The sequence below is a fragment of the Laetiporus sulphureus genome, assembly GCF_001632365.1.
Source record: "Laetiporus sulphureus 93-53 unplaced genomic scaffold LAESUscaffold_42, whole genome shotgun sequence".
Taxonomy (NCBI): Eukaryota; Fungi; Basidiomycota; class Agaricomycetes; order Polyporales; family Laetiporaceae; genus Laetiporus; species Laetiporus sulphureus.
The window spans coordinates 166203-184197 of record NW_024468551.1 but is presented as its reverse complement, the minus strand read 5'-3'; the positions used below and the strand labels follow the sequence as shown (position 1 = coordinate 184197).

The window sequence follows — 17995 nt, the reverse complement described above, 5'->3', positions numbered from 1 at the left end:
GAGCCTTTTTTTTGCCCGCGGTGAAACTACTGTGGGAAAGGCTGGACGACCTCCTTCCTCTCTTCAAACTCTTCGAGGGATTGCGTCTGATCGAGAGAGAAGTCTCTGAGGGAGACTCCTCTGATGGCGGCAAAGAGCTTGCATACGTGAGTTTGAGATGCACTGCTTGCGATCGGATTCTTCTGAGCCGGGGTCTCGACAGTATTTCTGCAATCCTATCTCTCCGCAAGAATGGACGAGATATATGCTATATTCCCAATGCATCAAATCCGCGTCCTTTTCTCCCCAGAAGTGGACTATCCATCCATCTGCGCTGGAGTATATAAGCAAGACGAATGGTAGATCCCCTCTCCTACCAGCTCTTCAGCATCTGGAATGCAAACAGATATCGCCACTGGACTTCAGCATCAACAAGTTCATCTCATCGACCATGCGAGCGCTCAAATTCGCGTACAGGTTTTCATATGGATCTGGAATGACCACGGACAATGCAAGGGCATTCAGCATACAGTTGCTGTTCGACGAACTATCTGTCAAGGCACATGTCTTGGAACACCTCACCATTGATGGAATCGACCAGCTTTCCTTCCTGCTCGCATTCTCTGTTTGTAACAGGTTACGCAAGATCCATCTCACTATGCAATCCAGCCTCGATCCAACTGTGTTTATGATGTTTGCTTCATTAAAATCCCTCACAGAGCTTACCCTGAATGGTTTCGATATGAGTCGCTCAACATCTTTCATACACCTGGCTGCACTGAAGTGCCTGTACCTAACTAGCGATACCAGTTCTCTCATCCATTTCTTGAAATCTGTGCTACTCCCGGAAATCCAGTCACTAAGAATCGATGCATATCGGGCGGAGGATCCTGACGGCATCCACACTTTATCAGCATCAATGGCAGATTGCTGCGCGGAAACATTGTTGCTCCTGGAAATCAACAATCATGCCGTGAATGGGACATCAGCTATGATACTTGTCGAACCTTTACTCAGAATGCGACATCTGCGTTCAGTAAAAATCGATGACTGGTCATCACCGCTATCAGATCAGGAACTGCAGCGATTAGCAGAGGCATGGCCAAAGCTGTCGGCGATAGATCTCACATACGATGCCGATACGCCTCAAGAACCCCATCTCCATTCTCTAATACACTTTACAACGCTCTGCCCAGATTTGAGGTTGATTCATATTGTCCCGCTCTCGACAGTACCACTTCCAGACCTCGATCCATCTCCCATTCTGTCTCATGGCCTCCAACTGATCTCGTTTGACCATCCATCAAGATCTCCGATCCCCGATCCTCGTTGGGTGGCGTTGTTTCTGGATCGTACCTTCCCAAACATAGACGTGGCCGGATGTGAGCGGCTGCTTAGGGAAGCAGATACTGAGAACTGGGAGGAAGCATCTAATGAGGACTGGGAGGAAGTTTTGACGCATTTATCTGATTTCCAGCTGGTAAGAAACCAGCAGGATATTCGGGCAGGCCGGGCTTGAGTTCGCTTGTGCAGGTGAGCAGCACGCATTGGTTTTGCGGTCAGAATAAGTATTGAGTCGCATCACCGGCTGCAGTTTGAAGGGCGTGGAGGATGGCACGAACGTCCTGTTGATGCATCAAGTGGGCGATCTTGATCTTGCCAGAAGTCTACTCAGTCACGCTGTTTTTTTTTTCAGTTCAATGACGTCTCCATTATGCGAGTCCTACCTTGTTGCCGATGTCAACGGAGGGCATTTCCAATGGTGGCTATGGTTACAGACCCGCCTTGGATATAGAAACTGCGGTAGTTGTCTTTTTGAACGGCTTGATATGACTGTCCTAAACAGCGCATCAAGTATTTTTCTGTGAGGCACGAATGGGCACGTACCAATGGCAGCCGGAAGGTCCAGCTGGGACGATAAGAGTGGATAATTTACTCCAGCAGAACCGAGCAGAAGTCTACCGCAAGGTCTCCTTCAGACGCATTCCGAACGTCTCTTCAAATTTAGAAAGCCGTATACGGCCGATGGCGGAGTCCATTTCTGCCTAAGCCCTGGTCATGGAGTTCTTTGATTGCTTCGCAAATTAGTCGTCTGAGAATGCGACGAAATGCACGTAATTTACCTCAAACGGGATCGCAGTGCTATACCTTAGATACACGTAGGTCAGCCTTGGCAGAAACTCCGAGGGAGTGGTCCTCTCTGATAGGCTTGAAATGAGTATCTCTTGCTGTAAGCCGCAAAGTCATGGTATGCTCACAACAAATAGAAGAGAGGCCTACCCATTTCGCATTTGTGCATAGGAAGATAGTCATATAGGACGACTGTTGTGTGAAGTGTTGCCCGGGGTCACCTCCTTCGCTGTCGCGAGACGTCACCGTAGTTAATGCAGTGACGATACCTAAAGACACCGTTCAAGAAAGAAGGTCGCCATGAACTAAGGCGTTGATGGCGACTCGTTGTACGGGCCAACGACCGAAGTAAGAAGGAATGTTACACACCTAAAACTCAATAAGCCAACTTGCCCAAGCTCCTTGGCTCAAGACCTCCAAGTAATGGCCGCGCCCGAGCGTCTAAACTGAACTTATCACCGTTGTTTCAAAAGATGCGCTAGGCGAGATGGACAGGGCTTTCATTGATCATTTGTAGACCTGCGTGCCATTTTCGTGCCGTGAGAGATGCAAGCGATCGAGTGACATGTTCCGAGTTTTATGAGTTGAAATGTATGTCCATTAAAGCACATTATGCGAAGATGTACTCGAGATATCGCGTGCCATGTCTTATAATACCGGACGGCCTATAGCCGCTTTGAGGCCGTAACAAGTTCAATTCGTTGTTTGATGAAGACTTATCAACGTACCATATGCTATCCATTCGGCTCTCAAAATCTTTCAGCGATACACGGTTTTGTTACTGTGAAAATCCAAGCTGACGCCGCACTGAGCGCTGAGCTTTGAGTGAATCAGATGGCAACGGATATCAAATTTACCTAAGACTTCCAGAAGCAAAAGGTGAGACGAGGAAAATCATAAGTCCCGCGCGACCAAAAGTTCATACACAGGGCGCGCCTGATCGCGTGAGATATTCATACAATTCGAACAAATAGCCTTTCATCAGGAATATACAAGCCATGAGATCCTGCTCTCGATCCCTCACTTAGTGTCGCGGCTGACTTGGAAGATCAGCTGAGACACCTTGCTGTGTCGAGGTTTGATGCTACAGAGGAACAGCTTCGGGTGTCTACGCGTTTGAATGGTCAGCTTTTCTCGTCCCCGGACGCTAGTCATCAGTAGGTCCAACTCTAACCTTACGCTCCCGGATTTGAACTCTGAGACAGGGATGACCTCCCGTCCTGCTTCATCTCGTGCCCTTCCGATATCCATCGTTGCTACTAGATTCGCTGCAATTAGCCAGGCACTCGAGTCGGCAAGCATTCGACCAGGGCAGACCCTGCAGTCGATGTGAGCAGCAATATGTAGTGCACACTGACAGATAGATGTCCTACCTCCGTCCAAACCCAAACACAAATGTGGAAGGATCGGGTACGCCTTCCCTATCCTCGGCGGTCTTGCGGAAGCGTTCTGGGTCGAAGACCTCTGGCGCAGGAAACATCTCCGGATCTCGCGTCATACCCCTAGCAGACCAGTAAGACATACATTACTGTGAACATGAAGGAATAGCCTACCAAATGTTCGTTATGATCATAGATCCGCCAGGGATGCAATATCCGCGATATTCATCATCATCAGCGACTAGGTGAGGCACTCCTGAATAACGGGTCAATTATGCCTTCTGCTGAGCCTTAAATGCTACTCACCAAGAGGAACTGGAGGGCTCCAACTAAAACGATGAGAGCAATTAGTGAACATTCACATGGAGACGAGCGGGAAGGTACCGGAACGTCTCCTTCAACACGCTCTCCAGGTAGGGCAGCGAAGGTCTGTCAGCATGAGTTGGAAGCCGTGAACGACCGACGACTGTGTCCATCTCCGCTTGAGCCCTCCGATAGATATCAGGGAACAAAGTCATGGCTAAGAAAAAAGACGTAATCGTGGCAGAGGTCTGAAACTGTGCTGTGAGCCTCGATCTAATCGTAAGAGAGCAATACGAACGGTATCGATACCAGCTGATGAACGAGAACGCACTTAGACACTGCTCCGTATGCTTTCCATTGCTCTTACCTTGATACATAACGGTTGCGCCACCCCTTATACTAATTTCGTCCTGGGCACGGGTAGGACTGTTGGATGTTTCCTCGAGCAGTTTGCTCACATACGATGGTTTGGCGATACCACATGCCTGGATCTGTTTAGATATTGTGATACAAGTAGCGAAGCAACCGTACCATCTCGTCCTTGACCCTCATGAATGGGACATTCATGGCTTCAAATGCCAACCGCCTGATCTCCAAGGCTTTGCGTTTGAATCCTGCTCCTGGCATCCAAGCTGGGATGTACTGCACTGTACACATGTTCGGAAGAAGGGTGGTCAGCTCCCAAACACGTAGGATGCGTAGATATTAGAAGCATGAGGTAACACCTACATATGGGAGCGAAGTCGACCAAAGTCGAGCCGGCTCCGCCAGATTCAACGACTCCCGTCATGGCTTCGTCTGCTTTGGCCACGAAATCGTCATCATTGGACGTGACGGTATGTCCGTAGCTGATTTCGAACAAGACGCCGGCGGTATATCTGCTCTCCTCCAACGTAAGTATCCTCGATGCTCTAAACAGATCTAACTGACCTCTTGATGTGCGACGTGAAATCCTTAGGCGTTCGAAGCAATTCCGAGAGGAATCGCGCCATTTCTCGCCGCTGAACTGGCTGGAAGCTGTTTAGCGCAGTCCTGGTTGAAATAGTAGTCTGGAACCACTTCCGCTGTTGACGCCAAGCATCTCCGTACTTCATGAGAACGAGATTCGGGTCGAAGGCCTTAATTCTGCAACACGACGTGTCACCAATAATGATCATGATGATCGGGAACATTGCATGCAACGCACACTTCGGCATACATTACGAAGCGGGGCCTATCTGAATAAGCCGCACCACGCTTCTCCAACAGCTCACGAGCAGCGTGTATGGAGTTGAGGACAATGACGTGCTTCTGAAACAAGCGTGCATAGACGACATCCCCTGCTTCTGCTTGAGTAGTTGCTGGCAAAGTTTGCACGAGCAGAGCTTACCGAATCTGCTGCCCCACTCCGTGAACGTAAGCTCCTGGCATTCGAACGGCACCTGAAGGGCGTTGCCGATAACAGGAAGTCGCTTTGGGCCAGGAGGCAGGTGTCGGTCCCTCGCTCGCACCCAAGAGCGGAGGAGTGCCAGACAGAGCAGAACGACACAGATGAGTACGGGATTTGCAGATGACGTCGAAAGAAGGGTAGTCATCATTCCGTGATGAGATGACTCGAGGGGCTGTCAACAGCTTCTTTATACAGGACTCAGGGCCGCATCATAGGCGCGCTGGACCTGCTGCGTATGCATGTGGATGCAACGCCACTTTTCCACCTGTTTCCCGATTGACACAAAGGCAAAGCATTGTTGAATAAATCAGGAGATGTGAAGGATGACTCCGCTCCGCTAGGTGCCGCCACATCTGACTAACCTGTGGGGATCGATGAATCACAATGAGGTTCATGCTTCTATCCGATAAAGAGAAAAGCATATCAATATCGCCGTATCTAGCTGTTTCATAATTCCAGAACATGCCTAGCATTCTCTATTGCGTGCGTGACATGCAAGGGCGCTTTATCGTGATACGCTGAAGATTGTGCTTGCCTTTGGATATTCGTGGATACACTGGACGAGCTAGAAGGGATTTTCATTTACCTATTGTAGACAAGTGTCCTTTTCTGGGGTTGTCATGAGCGTGGACCTTCATTGAATAGGGGGTCATGTTTCTCCCATTTACTGAAGTAACAATATTGTGGAACTCACCATGTCGAGACGCACAATGCATCCACTCTGTCTGGCCGCTACACGTGCTAGTCATAGTCAGCATGGCGAAAAGAGCGACCGCAACCACAATGTCTATTTGAGCATATACCCGTGAAAAATCAGACGGAGCCTAAAAGCGAATGTCAGTCACCCGGATGCAATGCGGACGTTCCAATGCTGAGTCAACTCACACATTTGACGCTAGGGAGCAGCCCTGGCCTTGGAGAAGCCACATAAGCGTAGTGCACACGTTGTGCGGTCGCATTTAGTATAGATGGAGAGCTTCGCCGAGGTCACTGACTCGAATTTCAGTCTTCAACGCCGAAAGATTTCGTTTCGTGATTTGAGGATCTCCGTCGCCAAAATTGTCGAAGCCTGTGAGAAGGGTAAGAGCGTGACAGCGACGCACGAAAATGCGTGACGTTGACGCTCTCATCCAACAGAGCCGCTCATCGACATCAATGACATTGATCGCTAGCGCTTCCTTTTTTTCAAGATCGCCGATGTGATGCAAGCATACCGATATTTAGATGTTCAAAGGATGTTCGCAGGCTCAGAAGTGTGATGCGTCACGGGTCACGGATCACGCATGTTTAACGCTGCAGGCTGACACGGCAGACATGATGCGATTTATCAATGTGGGAAATTGTGTGTGAATGTCGACTGATTTCTTACACATGTGACAAATGTTTGCAAGAATGGCATTTCATGTCTAAAATGTTTCACTTTGGCTGCGGATGTACACCATTTGCTGATTAAATGCTACATTGGCAAACCTTTGCCACAAATGTAAGACATCAGCCGACATTCCCACACTATTTTCCACATTTATAAATCGCATCATGTCTGCCGTGTGATGCCGACGACGATTCTGCACATCTGGCAGGACTGCTCCTAGAGCGCTGCGCCAAATACATCATATCGACGTGAAAAACATGTAGTGAACGAGGCAAGTGACATCAGATTTCAATGCATTCAAGACGTCCAGGAGCAACAGAAGGGACGAGGAAAATCATAGGTTCCGCGCGACCAAACGTTCGCGTCCAGGGCGCGCCTGATCGCGAGATATATTCCTACAATTCGAACTAATAGCCTTTCAACAGGTACGTAAAAGCCCTACAATTCTGCTCTCGATTCGTCACTTGCTGTCAATGCTGACTTGGGAGATCAGCTGAGACACCTTGCTGTGTCGAGGTTTGATGCTACAGAGGAACGGCTTCGGGTGCCTACGTGTTTGCATAGTTAGTTTTGTGCACAAAGCTGCTGATCAACGCTAGATCCGACTCTCACCTTACAGTCCCGGGTACGAACTCTGGGACAGGGATGACCTCCCGTCCTGCTTCATCTCGTTCCCTTCCGATATCCATGGTCGCTACTAAATTCGCTGCAATTAGCCAGACACTCGAGTCGGCGAGCATGCGGCCAGGGCAGACCCTTCAGTCGATGTGAGCGCCAATACATAATGCACACTGACGGATAGATGTCCTACCTCCGTCCAAACCCAAACACAAATGTAGAAGGATCGAGTACACCTTCCCTATCCTCGACAGTCTTGCAAAAGCGGTCTGGGTCAAAAACCTCTGGCGCAGGAAACATACCCGGGTCTCGGCTCATACCCCTAGCAGACCAATAAGACATATCTTACCGTGAATGTGAAGAAAGCGCCTACCAAATGTTCGCTATGATCATAGATCCTCCAGGAATGTAGTATCCGCGATATTCATCATCACCAGTGACTTGATGAGGCAGTCCTGCAAAAGGGTCAATTATGCCTTCTGCTGAGCCTTGAATGCTACTCGCCAAGAGGAACGGGAGTGGTCCAACTAAGACGATGAGAGCAATTAGTGAACATTAATAGAGACGAGCGGGAGGGTACCGGAACGTCTCCTTCAACACGCTCTCCAGGTAGGGCAGCGAGGGTCTGTCAGCATGGGTTGGGAGCCGTGAACGACTGACGACTGTATCCATCTCTGCCTGAGCCTTCCGATAGACATCGGGGAACAAAGTCATGGCTAAGAAAAATGACGTGATCGTCGTAGCGGTCTGAAATTGCCCTGTGAGCCTCGATTCAATTGTAAGAGAGCAATACCGACGGTATCGATGCCAGCTGATAAACGAACGTGTACTGAGAAACTGTTCCGGATGTTTTCCATTATTGCTCTTACCTTCATACATAAGGGCTGCGCCTGCCCTGATTATATTTTCGCTCTCGACACGGGTAGGACTGTTGGATGTTTCCTCGAGCAGTCTGCTCACATACGACGGTTTCGCAACGCCACATGCCTGGATCTGTTCAGACATTGTGACGCAACTAGCAAAGCAACCGTACCATCTCCTCCTTTACCCTCATGAACGGGACGTTCATGGCTTCAAATGCCGACCGCCTCAGCTTCAAGGCATTGCGTTTGAATCCCGCACCTGGCAGCCACGCTGGAATATACTGCACTGTTGATATGTTCGAAAGGAAGAAGGGTCAGCGCCCGATTGCACGGGACGGATAGGTATCAGAAGCATGACGCAACCCCTACATATTGGAGCGAAGTCGACCAAAGTCGAGCCGGCTCCGCCGGCTTCAAGAATTCCCGTTATGGTTTCGTCTGCCTTAACCACCAGATCGTCATCATTGGACGTGACGGTATGTCCGTAGCTGATCTCGAATAAGATGCCGGCCGTAAACCTACTCTTCCAACGTTAGTATCCTCGATGCACTTAACAGAATCCGCTGACCTCTTAATGTGCGACGCGAAGTCTTGAGGTGTTCGAAGCAGCTCGGAAAGGAACTGCACCACTTCTCGCTGCTGAACTGGCTGGAAGCTGTCTAGCGCAGTCCTGGTTGAGATGGTCGTCTGGAACCACTTCCGCTGTTGACGCCAAGCATCGCCGTAGTTCATGAGACTCATATTCGGGTGAAATGCCTTGATTCTGAAACATGACACGTCACAGATAACGATCACGATAATCCGGAAGGTTGCATGCAACGCACAGTTCGGCAAACATGACGAAGCGAGGCCTATCTGAATATATCGCACCACGTTTCTCCAACAACTCACGAGCAGCATGCACGGAGTTGAGCACAATGACGTGTTTCTGAAACAAGCGTGCATAGATGACATCCCCTGCTTCCGCCTGAGTAGCTGCTGGCAACGCTTGTGCGAGCAGAGCTTACCGAATCTGCTGCCCCATTCGGCAAAAGTAAGCTCCTGGCATTCGAGCGGTACCTGAAGGGCATTGCCGATAATAGGAAGTCGCTTCGGGCCAGGAGGCAGGTGTCGGCCTTTCGCTCGTACCCAAGAGCGGAGGAGTGCCAGACAGAGCAGCACGACACATATGAGCACCGGACTCACAGATGGCGTCGAAAGGAGGGTAGTCATCGTTTCGTAATGAGATGACTTGGAGGACTGTCAAGAGCCTCTTTATACTGGAGTCTGGACCAAGGGCCGGACCATAGGCGCGCTGGACCTGCGGATTCAATGCTACCTGTCCCCATTGTCACAAGGGCAAGGAAAAATTCACGAGATGATAGGAATGACCCCGGTCCGCTGGTGGTGCCATATCTGACCAACCATGGGCATCGATGTTGAACCGCTAGGAGGCGTCTATCGGATACGAGAAGCATATCCGTGACGCTGAGTAGCGTTCTCTATTGCATGCGGGGACGTGAGAGGGCGTTTTATCATAGTGTTGCTGAATATCGCGCCCGCCTTTAGGTATTCATGAATACACTGGATGAGCTAGAAGGAACTCTCGTGGTTGACCTATTGTAGACAAGCGTGCTTTTCTTGGGTCGACACGAGTGCCGACCTTCACTGTTTAGGTATCATGTTTCTCCCGTGTGCTGGAACAACGGTATCGTGGGACTCACCATGTTGAGACTCGGAAAGTATGCGCGGTCGCATTTGCTACTAGTAGTAGACGGAGAGCTCGGCCGGGGCTACTGGCTAGAATTTCAGTCCTCAACGCTGGCAGGCTTCATTTCGTCGTTTCAGTATCTCCGTCGCCAGAATTGTCAAGATAAGTGAGAAGCTGGAACATGGTTGTAAGTATGTAAGAACATGACAGCAAGCGACGCGAAAATGGCCATGGCTGCTCGGCGCTTGGTGCTTACCCGAGCCACTCGGTGACATTGATCGCTCACACCGGGGGCATGGGCCCATGATTCTGCCCAAAACATTTTGGACACATTGTAATGACAGTCCAAATAATTATGCAATGTTTTTAGCACATACATTTTGATATCATTTTGAATGTTTTAAAATGTTTTAAGCATCAACATTGCGGCACAATTTTGATAGCATTCATAAAGATGCAAGAATGAGACCCCAATGCTGCAGATGACAGCATTTAAGCATTATTGTGATAGCATCCTAAATGTTTCTTGTGAGAAAATCTCAAATGATACCTGTGAGTGGCCATGATGTTTTCAAGATGTTCCCAATGGATTCATCATGATCGCATAATTGTTATTACTATATATAGTAATGTGCTAACCATATTAGGACACCCCCGATGTGTTCAAGATGATTCCAGCCGGCACATGATGGAAAGCATTCTGGTACTCATCGTAACATCACGTTGATCACATTTGTAATGTACCCTTAAGATCCATTCAAAATGAACCCAATATATCATATGAATGCTGGCCAGAGCAAAATTGTTGTCTCATCCTGGTGTCTTTCTGAATACTAATCACTATTATTCCACAATGAGCTCACTCGAAATAATTCAAATCATTCCGTGATGTTTACATCAGTAACATTAGAGTTACATTGTGACTATTATCGTGATGTGTCCAAAATGTTCCCGGCGGAATCATGGGCTCATGCCCCCGGTGTCATCGATCATCATATAGTATCCATTTTCTACGATTTGATGCAAGCATCTTGATGTTCAGATGCTTGAAGGCCGCAGACGTGTGATGGGCGCGAGGAACACGCGATCAGTTGACATGTAGGCTGGCATTCCGGCGATCATACAAGCTTCGACATGATAACGAGAACTCCAAGAGCTAACAAACAGTGCCATTCAGCTGCCTGAGCAGTTCAAGCGCAACAGCATTGGTATAAAGTGTCAGAATTTTATGGACTTTACTACATCGGCATAGTGTCACTCGATAGTGAGACACATTGAAACATGGGATTCTCAAGCTTCCACTTCATCATTTGACTCTCTGATAGTCTGCACTGCTTTGTTCGAACGCGGATGGATCTTGCAAAGGAATGAGCGCGGGTGTCTGTAGGTCGAGTGAGCAATATATAACATGCGTCCCGGGGAGTCCTACCTAACAGTCCCCGAAGTAAACACCGGTACTGGAATGATTTCCTGACCGGATGAATCATATTCTCGTCGGATATCCATGGTTGCCACAAGATTTGCCGCCACCAGCCACGCATTTGAGTCCGCCAGCAAACGGCCAGGACAGATCCTGCAAACGAGAGATGAGCTCGAATGAAGTGTTTAGTACTATAGCTGTACACGTTACCTTCTTCCGAACCCGAAAACAATTGTACGCGGATCGAGTGCGTCTTCTGTGTCATCGGTAAATTCGCGGAACCTATCAGGATTGAAGACTTCTGGGTCTGGATACACATCCGCGTCTCGCGTCATGGCCCTGCAGATTTGTTCAGACGTCTGTCAGTCCGTAATGCTAGAGACCCTACCAGATATTGGGGATTATCATTGTACCTCCCGGGATATAGTGATCGCGGTATTGGTCACCTTGAGAGACATAATGTGGTACACCTCAACAAGAAAAGAGCATGAGGATACTGTTTTTCTTTCAGTGAACGTGCCACACTCACCAAGCGGTGCGGGACAGCACCATCTGTGGTGAGAGTATGTTGGATAAAGCCAGACACACTATTTAGGAACGTACCGAAGCACCTCCTTCAAAACGCATTCCAGATATGGCAACATAGCCCTGTCGTCCGGGTTCGGAAGCCTTGCTTGCCTAACCAAGATGTCCATCTCTGCCTGAGCCTTTCGATACACCTCAGGGTAAAGCACCATGGCAAGAACAAATGACGTCAGGAGAGTAGCAGTCTGGAACCGGTTTTGATAAGCGCTGCGAAATTTGACAAATGTGGGACCAACCGTATCGATTCCGGCTGAAAGGACCATCAGATTCAATGAGTCTCAGCGACGGTCAGGACAAAAATATTTCATACCTTGATATATCACAGCAGCACCTGCTCTAATTCGATCCTCATCCTCTGCCCTACATGCAGGGTGGGAAGCCTCCTGAAGCCGTTTGCTTACAAACGAGGGTCTGGCAGATCCGGAAGCCTGCAGACGTGTAAGTGGCGTTCGATGAGATATGATAAATGCGCAGCACCATCTCGGCCTTGACATTCTCGTACGGTAGGCTCATCGTATTCCTCGTGAACTGCCCGAGCTCGAGTGCTCTGCGCTTGAAGCTCCCCGGGCCCGGTAACCATGTCGGCACATATTTGACTATGTTGCCAATAACGGGCACGATAGTCAGCAGGCTTGGATTACAATGCGAAGAAGATTGTGCTTACACACGGGAAAGAAGTCCACAAGAGCGGAGCCTGCACCGCCAATTTCGAGGATCTCAGCCCCAGCTTCGTCTGCCATGCGAATGAACTTGTCGTCCACGGAGGTGACGGTGTGGCCGTAGCTGATTTCCATGAGCACTCCGGCTGCGTACCTGTTCGAGAATAAGGAGCTGTTTCTGTGCGTGCGAAGGACAGACCTACCGCTTGATGTGCGATGCGAAATCATGGGGCGTTTGAAGCATATTTGAGAGCAATATAACCACTTCTCGCCGCTGCATTGGACGATAACTGTCGAGGGAGACTCTGCTGGAAAGCGTCATCTGGAACCACTTCCGATGTTTCCGCCATTCATCGCCATAGGACAGCAGAGCCATGTTGGGTTTGAAGCTCTCGATTCTGAGATACTACAGTTAGTTGCCATGAACCCGCCGATGCCCAGTGCTCACAATTCATTGAACAGCACAAAGCGCGGCCTGTCCGAATACATCGCGCCGCGCTTTTCTAGCAGATCACGCGCGGCGCGCGCCGAATTCAAGATGACGATGTGTTTCTGTAAGACGCGCACATAAATGACATCCCCTGATGTCAATTCAGTGCTGCGCAAGCTTCAAAGCCGAGAGTGCGCACCATATATGTTGGTCCATTCAGCGAATTTATCCTGTTGATACTCGAATGGGATCTGAAGAGCATTTCCTACTAGGGGGAGGCCCCTCGGCCCAGGCGGTAGATATCTCTTTGGTCTGTGCTTCGAAATGCGAGAGAAGGCAAGCAATAGGATGGTAAGACAGCAAATGGTCGCTCCGATGTAAGATGTCAGGTCGAAAGCCATGGTGCTGCGAGGCAGCGAGATTGATAGGTTTTTTATTTATACTCAAGCTGTGAGAATTTACTGCGATTCCTGTGAAGACAATTTTGCCTCAGAGCGACATACTAAAGGCAATACATATCACCGCGTCGGCCAGAAAGTCCCGGTGACAGTTAATCACCGGCTTTACGGACTTCATACCGCCATGTGAGGGGTCAATGCGGGATTAAAGTACCTGGCCCGCATGCGACGTGAAGAAGCGCGGATAATTGGTTTTTTTTTCAATGGGAACTTATCAGCAGCAGTCACTGATAACACATCTGAAGTGATTCTTGGCGTTCTAGGATCGGCTGAGACCGACCTTGACCGACTTCCCTGGATACAAGATAATCAACGGGCGCTAAATGGCAAACGGGTACGTATAGACATGGATGCGTACTACACCAGCTTCCCGCAATCTCACTGGATTATCTTTTGAACAGAGAAAGAGGAGCTAGCGTTACGGCCTTTTTTCTCGACTTGTTGCGTAAGCTCCTGAAGCATTCACATGCTGTTTGCGCATGGTCATTGCGTATGTGTGCCTCTCTCCACCGGTGACCGAAATGTGCCCGGATTTTGCGTTAGAAGGCTCCGAAATGTGAAATATCTATGTATCTCGACAGACCGTGTCTTCCATATACCGAGTCTCGGCAATTCAGCATACCGATGCATGTCGTCCTCGATTGCAGCCGGTGGCAGTCTGAGCGACTGGCGCCGCAGTGAATTGAATGACTTAGCGCTGTCTGATTTGAATGTCCGAAACGTTATTCGTCCCATTTCTCCGGAAGCCGGGTCATGGGTAGATAACCCCATCGCGGCCAGACGAGCGGATAAGACTAGAGGATCTCCAGAAAAGCACAAGTCAATGCGCGCCTCAATCGCAATGGCCGACCGGGGCTCACGTCGAATACATCGGCAGTTATATTATCTTCATGTTCCATGCATATGACAGTTCGCGTCTGCCCATACGCAATCTGTGGCATAATCCGTCCGCTGTAGTGGGATAGAGCATTATTCCAACCCCAGCTCGTCCAGCAAGTGACGTTCGCAATTCGAAGTGACATCAACCTGTAGTCACGGTCTCTTGCGATACAGTGGAGACATGTGCCTATCATTGTCAAAGAGTCTCCAGCTCAATCCTTCCTAGCGTTCATCTGTATAATCATTTGTGCAATTTGCTCGGAGCGCGGCTTGATGTTGCACGGGAACGGCCTCGGATGCCTAACAGAGTTCAGTACCCTCGTGAAACTTTCTCTACAGGCGTCATTCCTTACCTGATGCTTCCTGCGGCGAACGCTGGAACAGGAATGATCTCTTCCCCCGCTGAGTCACGAGTCCTGTCAATATCCATAGACGCTATCAAATTTGCCGTTACAAGCTATGCGCTCGAATCGGCTAGCCAACGTCCGGGACAAATCCTATGTTTAGGTCGATTAGCTTTCGTGATGTGCCTGTGGCAAGATGCACCACCTTCGCCCGAACCCAAAAGTATATATGTGCGGATCGAGGATGCCATCCGTGTCGTCGGCGTCCTCACGGAAACGGTCAGGATTGAAGGCTTCGGGATCCGGGTACGTCACTGCGTCTCGTGACATAGCCCTGTGTATTTGATCAGACACGTCTTGTTACACAATGCTTGGGATGGCCTACCATATGTTTGATATAACCGTCGAGCCTTTCGGTATGTGATAGCCGCGATATTCATCATCCTGGGACACTTGATGTGGTACGCCTGGTGAATCATGGAAGGAATGAGTGATTCCAATAGACATAGCGCCAACAACTCACCTATAGGCGCTGGACAGCTCCATCTAGCCAGGCGCCGGAATCAATACAGAGCAAGTCAATGGGTAAATGCACGACGCACCGGAGGGCTTCCTTCAATATACATTCAAGGTAGGGTAGCATCGGTCTGTCTTCAGAATTCGGGAGCCGTGCAGGTCCAACCACAGCGTCCATCTCAGCCTGAGCCTTCCGGTACACCTGAGGGTTCAGCACCATGGCTAGGATCAACGTAGTCAACAAGGTAGCGGTCTGCGGCATGCCCGTCAGCACGAAAATTTCTGCCGAATTATCGACGAACCGTATCAATCCCGGCTGGATGGCCGGTTGCGATCAGCATAGGATTGATTCAACCATCGTTCTCATTTACCTAGGTAGATCACAGCGGCGCTTGCTCTGATTTCTTGCTCATCGCTTGAAGATTGGGAATCCGAAAGCAACAAGTTTCTGACGAATGAGGGTTTTGCCGTCCCAGCAGCCTAGAAATGCGTTACTAGAGACCGATAGGACGTAATGATAGCAAGACACCATTTCAGTTTTGACGATCTCGAAAGGAATGTTCATCGCATCAAACGTTACGCGTTTAAGTCTCAACGCCTCGCGCTTGAAACCAGCACCTGGGAGCCACGTCGGGGTGTGCTTGACTATTGCAAAATAACAGGTGTCGCTGTCAACACGATGCACTCATTTTATACAGATGAAAACGAGTGTGCTCACGAATCGGAAGGAAGTTCAGTACGATAATGGACAGCCCATGGAGTTCACTGATCTCTGTCATCGCCTTGTCAGCCATGCGAATGTATTCATCATCAGTGGACGTGACAGTATGTCCATAGCTGATCTCCATGAGCACTCCAGCCGCATATCTGTTGGAATCGCTCATGAACAACTAATCAAATGTTAAAGCGAGATAGATGTACCTCTTCAGATGGGATGCAAATCCTTGAGGGTTCTCGAGCAGGTTCGCAAGGAACTTTACCACCTCTCGCTGCTGTAGAGGGCGATAGCTATCGAGCGCGACCCTAGTTGACAACGTCATCTGAAACCACTTTCGATGCCTTCGCCACTGTTCCCCGTATGGCATTAGAGGGAGATGAGGCTCGAACGCTTCGATTCTGAGATGCCAACGTTTTAGTGAAGGCAATAAATTTCGATCTCGTTGCGCACAGTTCGCTTATCAGCACAAAGTGCGGTCGATCCGAGTATGTAGACCCGCGCTTCTCCAGCAGCTCGCGCGCTGCGCGCACAGAATTCAAGACAACCGTGTGTTTCCAAAGAGTGCGTATATAGATCACATCTCCTGTCGTTCGTTGAGCAGAGGACGAAATAAAACGATCATAGAGCTCACCGAATTTCTTTCCCAGCTCTGCAAGTGTATTCTGCTTATACTGCAGTGGAATATGATGTGCACTTCCTATGATCGGAAGTTGCTTTGGGCCAGGCGGTAGCCTGCCTTTACTACTCCGCTGTACTACGAGAGGGAACGCGAGAAGTGAGACAACGATAAGCACGACGGTGATGCTAACGTATGGCATGGGGTCCGGAGGAAAGACCATGATAGAAGTGAAGGGGCATCGCAACCGGTATCGTATATTTGTATCCCAACGGCGAAGAACCCGCAGGTGTAGAGCCGGTCAACAACTGCGTGAGAGAAGGCGCGGCATCGGAGCATCAGGCCGGATGGGAGATCAATGGCGTAAAATCCATTACTCGACACTCAGCCGGGTGCGTTTTATTATACTGGCGGGTACTTCGCTTGATTCAGAGCTCTAACTCAACGAAGCACAGAGGAAGGGGGAAGGATACACGGGGACCAATGGCCTGCCAGCGCGAAAACTGCGCCACAAGCGCGCACAAGCTGGGGTACATGTCCAGCCACAAGCGTGCGAAAACCCAAGTCCGCGCGTTCGCTGACCTGTGACTACTATCGGCTCGAAACATGTCATATTCACTGCAAGACCTGCTCAAGGCAAAACCACTCACCATTTGAGCATACGCAGTTGCTATTGTAGCTTTTTCAATCCTCTATTTTGTGCGGTGGACTTTCAGACGACGGCAGTTACAGGTACATATTGGGTGAGCTTTTGCCTCGAATGTCAAAGAACTCATGTTGATGGGCCAGTAGAGCCGGGATGTATACGATGACGTGCTTATCTCAATGCATAGGGCGTATCTTATTTTTTGCATCAGTCTCTTGCTGCCGTGCTTTTGAAAATGTCGCGAGCACATGCGACAAGCCGCGACGTGGACGCTATTGGATACTTTGGGCGGTGAGAGAATCGCATTGCCGTTTCTAGTCTTTCCCGGATGTTCTGCAGCAAAGTGGTGCGTATTCCTGGCTATTTAAGCTCCCATTCGGGCTGAACGTGCAAGGACCTGCCCATACACTATGGTGATACCGATATCGCAATCTAGAACAGTGCAGAGAGTACTTTCATCGGGCCATTCGCAAATGCTCTTTATACTAATCATTTGCGAGGCGAGGGTCTATTAGGCTCCGCTGCGGCCATCTTGGAGATTTCTGGAAGTGAGTTTGTGCACATTCTTCCGTCACATGCCCGGACGTCGTACGACTTTTCTATCCCGTCTCTGCGCAACCTTTATGTGCTCCGCATGGTGCATTGAGAAAGAAATGAGGGGGGATGGGTCCGTGTGTGCGCTGCTCACACTTGGAAGAAGCAGCGGAGAGGTGCTTGGATTGGCGCTCATGGCGTAAACCGCGCTTGTGAAGTGGGAGGTTGTGAAGGGCATTTCTGCGATGCTCGGGCGACTTTCTTCGCTGATGCGTTGTGTGATATTAAGGATAGGAAGATCGAAGTTGCCGCATCCGTTGCCAGTTTTATACAACATGACGATATAGCTGACGCGTGCCTGATCGCGGCCAGGTCCATATTGTCGACGCTCGTAAGTATTGTCATCCAGGCAGCTAGGATAGTCTTT

At 49.5% G+C, this 17995-nt stretch overlaps 5 protein-coding genes across 5 annotated transcripts; 1 reads left to right on the top strand and 4 right to left on the bottom strand.

Moving 5' to 3' along the window:
• The first annotated feature begins 326 nt into the window (after positions 1-326).
• Positions 327-1597, top strand: LAESUDRAFT_729443 (uncharacterized protein). Its single transcript, XM_040909633.1, has 2 exons — positions 327-1512; positions 1574-1597. Exon 1 carries the CDS (start codon positions 431-433, stop codon positions 1496-1498), a length of 1068 nt encoding a protein of 355 aa, XP_040760924.1. The 5' UTR covers positions 327-430; the 3' UTR covers positions 1499-1512; positions 1574-1597.
• Positions 1598-3010: 1413 nt separating this feature from the next.
• LAESUDRAFT_729442 (cytochrome P450) lies at positions 3011-5372 on the bottom strand. Its single transcript, XM_040909632.1, has 13 exons — positions 5161-5372; positions 4978-5110; positions 4722-4916; positions 4521-4669; positions 4323-4438; positions 4159-4276; positions 4090-4103; positions 3873-4039; positions 3795-3817; positions 3663-3744; positions 3483-3611; positions 3284-3427; positions 3011-3217 (listed from the first exon to the last, which is right to left on the bottom strand). The coding sequence occupies exons 1-13, from the start codon at positions 5363-5365 to the stop codon at positions 3130-3132; spliced, it is 1563 nt and encodes a 520-aa protein (XP_040760923.1). The 5' UTR covers positions 5366-5372; the 3' UTR covers positions 3011-3129.
• A 1442-nt stretch (positions 5373-6814) lies between these two features.
• LAESUDRAFT_729438 (cytochrome P450) lies at positions 6815-9557 on the bottom strand. Its single transcript, XM_040909631.1, has 14 exons — positions 9428-9557; positions 9081-9367; positions 8898-9030; positions 8642-8836; positions 8443-8591; positions 8244-8359; positions 8080-8197; positions 8008-8021; positions 7791-7957; positions 7715-7737; positions 7584-7665; positions 7404-7532; positions 7205-7348; positions 6815-7140 (listed from the first exon to the last, which is right to left on the bottom strand). The coding sequence occupies exons 2-14, from the start codon at positions 9283-9285 to the stop codon at positions 7053-7055; spliced, it is 1563 nt and encodes a 520-aa protein (XP_040760922.1). The 5' UTR covers positions 9286-9367; positions 9428-9557; the 3' UTR covers positions 6815-7052.
• A 1373-nt stretch (positions 9558-10930) lies between these two features.
• LAESUDRAFT_729437 (cytochrome P450) lies at positions 10931-13277 on the bottom strand. The gene is made up of 13 exons (XM_040909630.1): positions 13057-13277; positions 12876-13008; positions 12631-12825; positions 12433-12581; positions 12246-12364; positions 12079-12196; positions 12005-12018; positions 11787-11953; positions 11713-11735; positions 11572-11653; positions 11394-11522; positions 11193-11336; positions 10931-11144 (listed from the first exon to the last, which is right to left on the bottom strand). Exons 1-13 carry the CDS (start codon positions 13256-13258, stop codon positions 11054-11056), a joined length of 1566 nt encoding a protein of 521 aa, XP_040760921.1. The 5' UTR covers positions 13259-13277; the 3' UTR covers positions 10931-11053.
• Positions 13278-14410: 1133 nt separating this feature from the next.
• LAESUDRAFT_376145 (cytochrome P450) lies at positions 14411-16845 on the bottom strand. Its single transcript, XM_040902227.1, has 15 exons — positions 16766-16845; positions 16582-16696; positions 16404-16526; positions 16223-16355; positions 15976-16170; positions 15773-15921; positions 15584-15699; positions 15426-15534; positions 15357-15370; positions 15141-15307; positions 15062-15084; positions 14924-15005; positions 14744-14872; positions 14548-14691; positions 14411-14494 (listed from the first exon to the last, which is right to left on the bottom strand). The coding sequence occupies exons 2-14, from the start codon at positions 16628-16630 to the stop codon at positions 14652-14654; spliced, it is 1329 nt and encodes a 442-aa protein (XP_040760920.1). The 5' UTR covers positions 16631-16696; positions 16766-16845; the 3' UTR covers positions 14411-14494; positions 14548-14651.
• Between the last annotated feature and the right edge of the window lie 1150 nt (positions 16846-17995).

Excerpts from the sequence above, each read along its gene's own strand:
- LAESUDRAFT_729443 (XM_040909633.1), top strand. The coding sequence starts at position 431 with ATGCGAGCGCTCAAATTCGCGTACAGGTTTTCATATGGATCTGGAATG.
- LAESUDRAFT_729442 (XM_040909632.1), bottom strand. The coding sequence starts at position 5,365 with ATGACTACCCTTCTTTCGACGTCATCTGCAAATCCCGTACTCATCTGT. Across the intron at positions 5,111-5,160 it reads GGAGTGGGGCAGCAGATTCG|GGGATGTCGTCTATGCACGC; the intron begins GTAAGCTCTGCT and ends AAGCAGAAGCAG. Across the intron at positions 3,745-3,794 it reads GAGCCCTCCAGTTCCTCTTG|GAGTGCCTCACCTAGTCGCT; the intron begins GTGAGTAGCATT and ends CCCGTTATTCAG.
- LAESUDRAFT_729438 (XM_040909631.1), bottom strand. The coding sequence starts at position 9,285 with ATGACTACCCTCCTTTCGACGCCATCTGTGAGTCCGGTGCTCATATGT. Across the intron at positions 8,837-8,897 it reads TTCGTCATGTTTGCCGAACT|AATCAAGGCATTTCACCCGA; the intron begins GTGCGTTGCATG and ends GTCATGTTTCAG. Across the intron at positions 7,533-7,583 it reads ATGATCATAGCGAACATTTG|GGGTATGAGCCGAGACCCGG; the intron begins GTAGGCGCTTTC and ends TTGGTCTGCTAG.
- LAESUDRAFT_729437 (XM_040909630.1), bottom strand. The coding sequence starts at position 13,258 with ATGGCTTTCGACCTGACATCTTACATCGGAGCGACCATTTGCTGTCTT. Across the intron at positions 13,009-13,056 it reads TGAATGGACCAACATATATG|GGGATGTCATTTATGTGCGC; the intron begins GTGCGCACTCTC and ends AATTGACATCAG. Across the intron at positions 12,826-12,875 it reads TTTGTGCTGTTCAATGAATT|AATCGAGAGCTTCAAACCCA; the intron begins GTGAGCACTGGG and ends GTAGTATCTCAG.
- LAESUDRAFT_376145 (XM_040902227.1), bottom strand. The coding sequence starts at position 16,630 with ATGCCCCTTCACTTCTATCATGGTCTTTCCTCCGGACCCCATGCCATA. Across the intron at positions 15,700-15,772 it reads ACTGAACTTCCTTCCGATTC|TCAAGCACACCCCGACGTGG; the intron begins GTGAGCACACTC and ends ATTTTGCAATAG. Across the intron at positions 15,085-15,140 it reads ATATTGAAGGAAGCCCTCCG|ATGGAGCTGTCCAGCGCCTA; the intron begins GTGCGTCGTGCA and ends GCGCCTGGCTAG.